The sequence below is a fragment of the Temnothorax nylanderi genome, unplaced genomic scaffold (genome assembly GCF_030848795.1).
Source record: "Temnothorax nylanderi isolate EJ_2023f unplaced genomic scaffold, tnyl_v1.0 TNYL_tig0011_pilon, whole genome shotgun sequence".
Taxonomy (NCBI): Eukaryota; Metazoa; Arthropoda; class Insecta; order Hymenoptera; family Formicidae; genus Temnothorax; species Temnothorax nylanderi.
This window is the reverse complement of record NW_027249073.1, coordinates 1,998,458-2,001,792: the sequence shown is the minus strand read 5'-3', so window position 1 is coordinate 2,001,792 and position 3,335 is coordinate 1,998,458. Positions and strand designations below refer to the sequence as shown.

Below are 3,335 nucleotides of genomic sequence, written 5' to 3'. Positions count from 1 at the left end.
CTGCACTCTCTTTCCTTCTCACGCAAATCGGTATATCAATCTCGTAATGAAAAAGATTTATTAACGCAAGTGAGACGAGAAGTGATGAAAAGCCAAGGCGCGACAATCGAGTCGACGTCGTCGACAACACGGGGCACCACGTGTCCACCTCGACGACGGCGGTGGGCCGGATGGGCGCGCAATACACATGCCCGTCTAAAAATACCCGCAGTCCGGCGAGAGTCGCCCGATCGTGTCGATCCGGGGCTGATCTGGGCTGATGGCTGATCGACTCGGAGAAGCGAAAGAGAGGAACAGAAATGGATCTGAGGCGGCATCGCAAAATTATAATCTATGTGCTGACATTCCTGGCGTACGCCTGGTCCGGTTGGGGCGCCGGGCTGCTGACGAATTTACGGGACGCCGTGCTGGCGGCGGAGACGGTTTTCCATGACCTCTTCGCCAACGTCATAACCGTGGCGAAGAAGATCAAGGACATACACGAGGTGATCGACGCCGCCGTGGAGGAGAACTGCGTCTTCCAGTGTCCCGACGGTATGTATTATCCAGGGGGGAGGAGAAAGGGGGGGCTGCGATTTCACATGTGTCAACGCCGACGGTTATCAGGTTATCTCCCAACGCCGCTATTGGTCAATTCTCCGATCGATTCGCGCGGATCTCCTTGACTTTTAATTGCACTTTCTACACCCCTTTCCTTCTTCCTTCAGATTTACGGAATGGCTTCGATATCGAAGTTCGATTAATTAACTTTAATCTGTAATTCTTTCTAATTCTTAAAAATGGAAAAGGATAAAAAGTAGGTTAAATCGAGATTAATACTGTACTGATAGAAATGGACATAATTGTTGCGTCTCTATCGAATTTCGCGAATATAAATATACAAAACCTACTTTTTTTCCAATTCTGTTGCGCTTTCCATAAAAATCGATCGCAGAAATATCATACATTGTGGAGGAAGAGAATAAAACGACGAATTAATTAATAAGATTTCTCCGCTTGTTCCTCGTGAGTGCACAAACGTGAACGCCCCGACGGCGGCGACAGCTGCATAAGTGCATACATGGTGCGTCGCGATTGGACGAGCTCACGAGCGGTGTTGCGGCCGGACTAATGGCGCATTATTCAAATCGTTTTCAGGATCCGCGCCGAAGGCAGACTGGAATCACAAGCCGCAAAGCGACGGATGCGGTTCCCTCGGGATCCAGGTCGGTGTGCCTCCCTGAGAGAATAGATAAGCAATGCGTGACTGAGCAATTTTTCATAGTAAAAAGATTTTTGTCTCGTCTTTACATTTGTCAATTAACTACGCTGCCAAGTTGCGCATCATTTGTAATTTATATTATTTATAATATACAAGTTTGTCAATTCATCATTTGTAACACATAAATTTACAATCTAATCTACGACAATTTAAATTTATAATTCAATCAGCGCTGATAATTTAATTTAGTCGAGTTTGCAATTTAATTTAGTTGGAGTTTCTAGTTTAATTTGATTAATCGCACGGTCATTACATATCGTTATGAATATTTGCAGGTGAATCAGGAATACCTTCCGGTCACCACCGAAATGACCAAGTGCTGCGACGCCCACGACATTTGCTACGATACTTGTAACACGGATAAGGAGAAGTGCGATCTGGAATTCAAGAGATGCCTCTACAGATATTGCGACACGTATCAAAGCACCGGCTACAGCATCGTCAACACGTGCAAGGCTGCGGCCAAGGCCCTCTTCACGGGGACGATCGCGCTGGGTTGCAAGAGCTTCCTCGACGCTCAGAAGCAGGCCTGTTACTGTTCCGACAAGCGGAGCAAAAACAAGAAACCGAAGAAAGCTGCGCAGGCCGGCGGGGAATTATAACGTTGCATAATGGAATATAAAAATGACATTATAAAATATAATTATACTACAAAGCGTATTACATACAGAATAGGAATTTGTATCGACCCTCTGGCAAACGAAATCTAGATTTTTGTAATGCCATGTATTATAGCAGTATTAATTTAATAAGAAATCTTAAATTAAGCGTAAGAAATGTGAATTTTATATATAAAAAATAGGGCAGCTACGTCTCTCGTTATAATTATAACGATTATAATTGTTACTAATTAGAAGTTATATTAAAGCGAAGATGATAAGATATAGAGGCACGTGTAGAATTGATTGCGTCGGAATTGAGAATGATTTCCCTCCTGCAACTCTTGCAAGCCTGAATCGTGTTCGTCTTTTGAAAAAACAGTGGACGGTCTTTCGCGATATAAATGTCAACGTGACAACTGTCCCCGGGCAAAATCACCTAACCGAGACCGGTGTGAATGATAAATAATAAATTGTCAAGTTAAATTGTCGGGACAATCGCTGACACTTCCGTAAGGTGAGGCGGAAATGGGGAACGCCAATTCCGCGCAACCGCCGAAAGTACAGAAAGACCGGAAGGAGGGTCACTGCAAGTAAGATAATTTCTACTTTATGACGAAGCGATATCTAGTCCCGTACGACTCCACGTTTCTGATATTTACGGATTCTTGATTCATCCTTGGCACCCGACGTAGGCTTGCTCAAGTTGCATCATGCTAATTTACATCACGCACTTTGAATTTTGACATCAGAAACGATGAAAAGTATGCGCATGATTTTCTCGCAACAAAAGATATATCCATAAAAGAAAAGTTTATATACAATTTTTATAGAAAAATTGATTTCCCCAACTAATAATAATTATTTACGCAAACGTAAAAGCGCAAGAATTGTTCGCTTCTGATGTCATAATACAGAATGTTGAAACTTTTCGACGAGATCAACAGAGCGCAGCGCAAAAGCGTACTTTGCAGTTTCGCCTTCCACGTAGCGCAGATACCGGAAAAGGCAGACAACCCGCGAACGAAAGCGGAAAAGCCGCCGGCCAAAGTTCGCAGAATAGGCATAACGTCCGGCCTCGAGCGACGAATCCCTTCATCATTTTCTTCCTGCGACTTCGCAGCAAGAAGCCGAATGAGCATGTCACCGTGATAGCGCGAGCCGCGGGCAAATTGTGGTCCCGCATGACTCCCGAGCAGAGAAAAAAATACGTGGATCTCGCCAACGAGGAAAAGAAACGGCGCCAGGAAAGGAAACGGAAGAGAAAACGTTCGTCCACGCACTCGAGGTAATCCATGAAAAAGAAATGAGAGCACGGCGCGTAAATCACTATCAACTCCAAACCGAGTAAATCGTTCAAGATAAAAGTGGACTGAGTCCATAAAATTATTAAGTTTAAGAAGCCATAATTTTGTCTAATTTAATAATAAACTATGAGAATGTAACTCGTAAAAAAATCCACGAGAGAATGTACA

General features: G+C 43.8%; 1 protein-coding gene across 1 annotated transcript; it reads left to right on the top strand.

Annotated features, from left to right (window-relative positions):
* The first annotated feature begins 165 nt into the window (after positions 1-165).
* Positions 166-2,147, top strand: Gxivspla2 (phospholipase A2 group XII). The gene is made up of 3 exons (XM_071697267.1): positions 166-534; positions 1,138-1,205; positions 1,537-2,147. Exons 1-3 carry the CDS (start codon positions 300-302, stop codon positions 1,861-1,863), a joined length of 630 nt encoding a protein of 209 aa, XP_071553368.1. The 5' UTR covers positions 166-299; the 3' UTR covers positions 1,864-2,147.
* Positions 2,148-3,335: the final 1,188 nt, after the last annotated feature.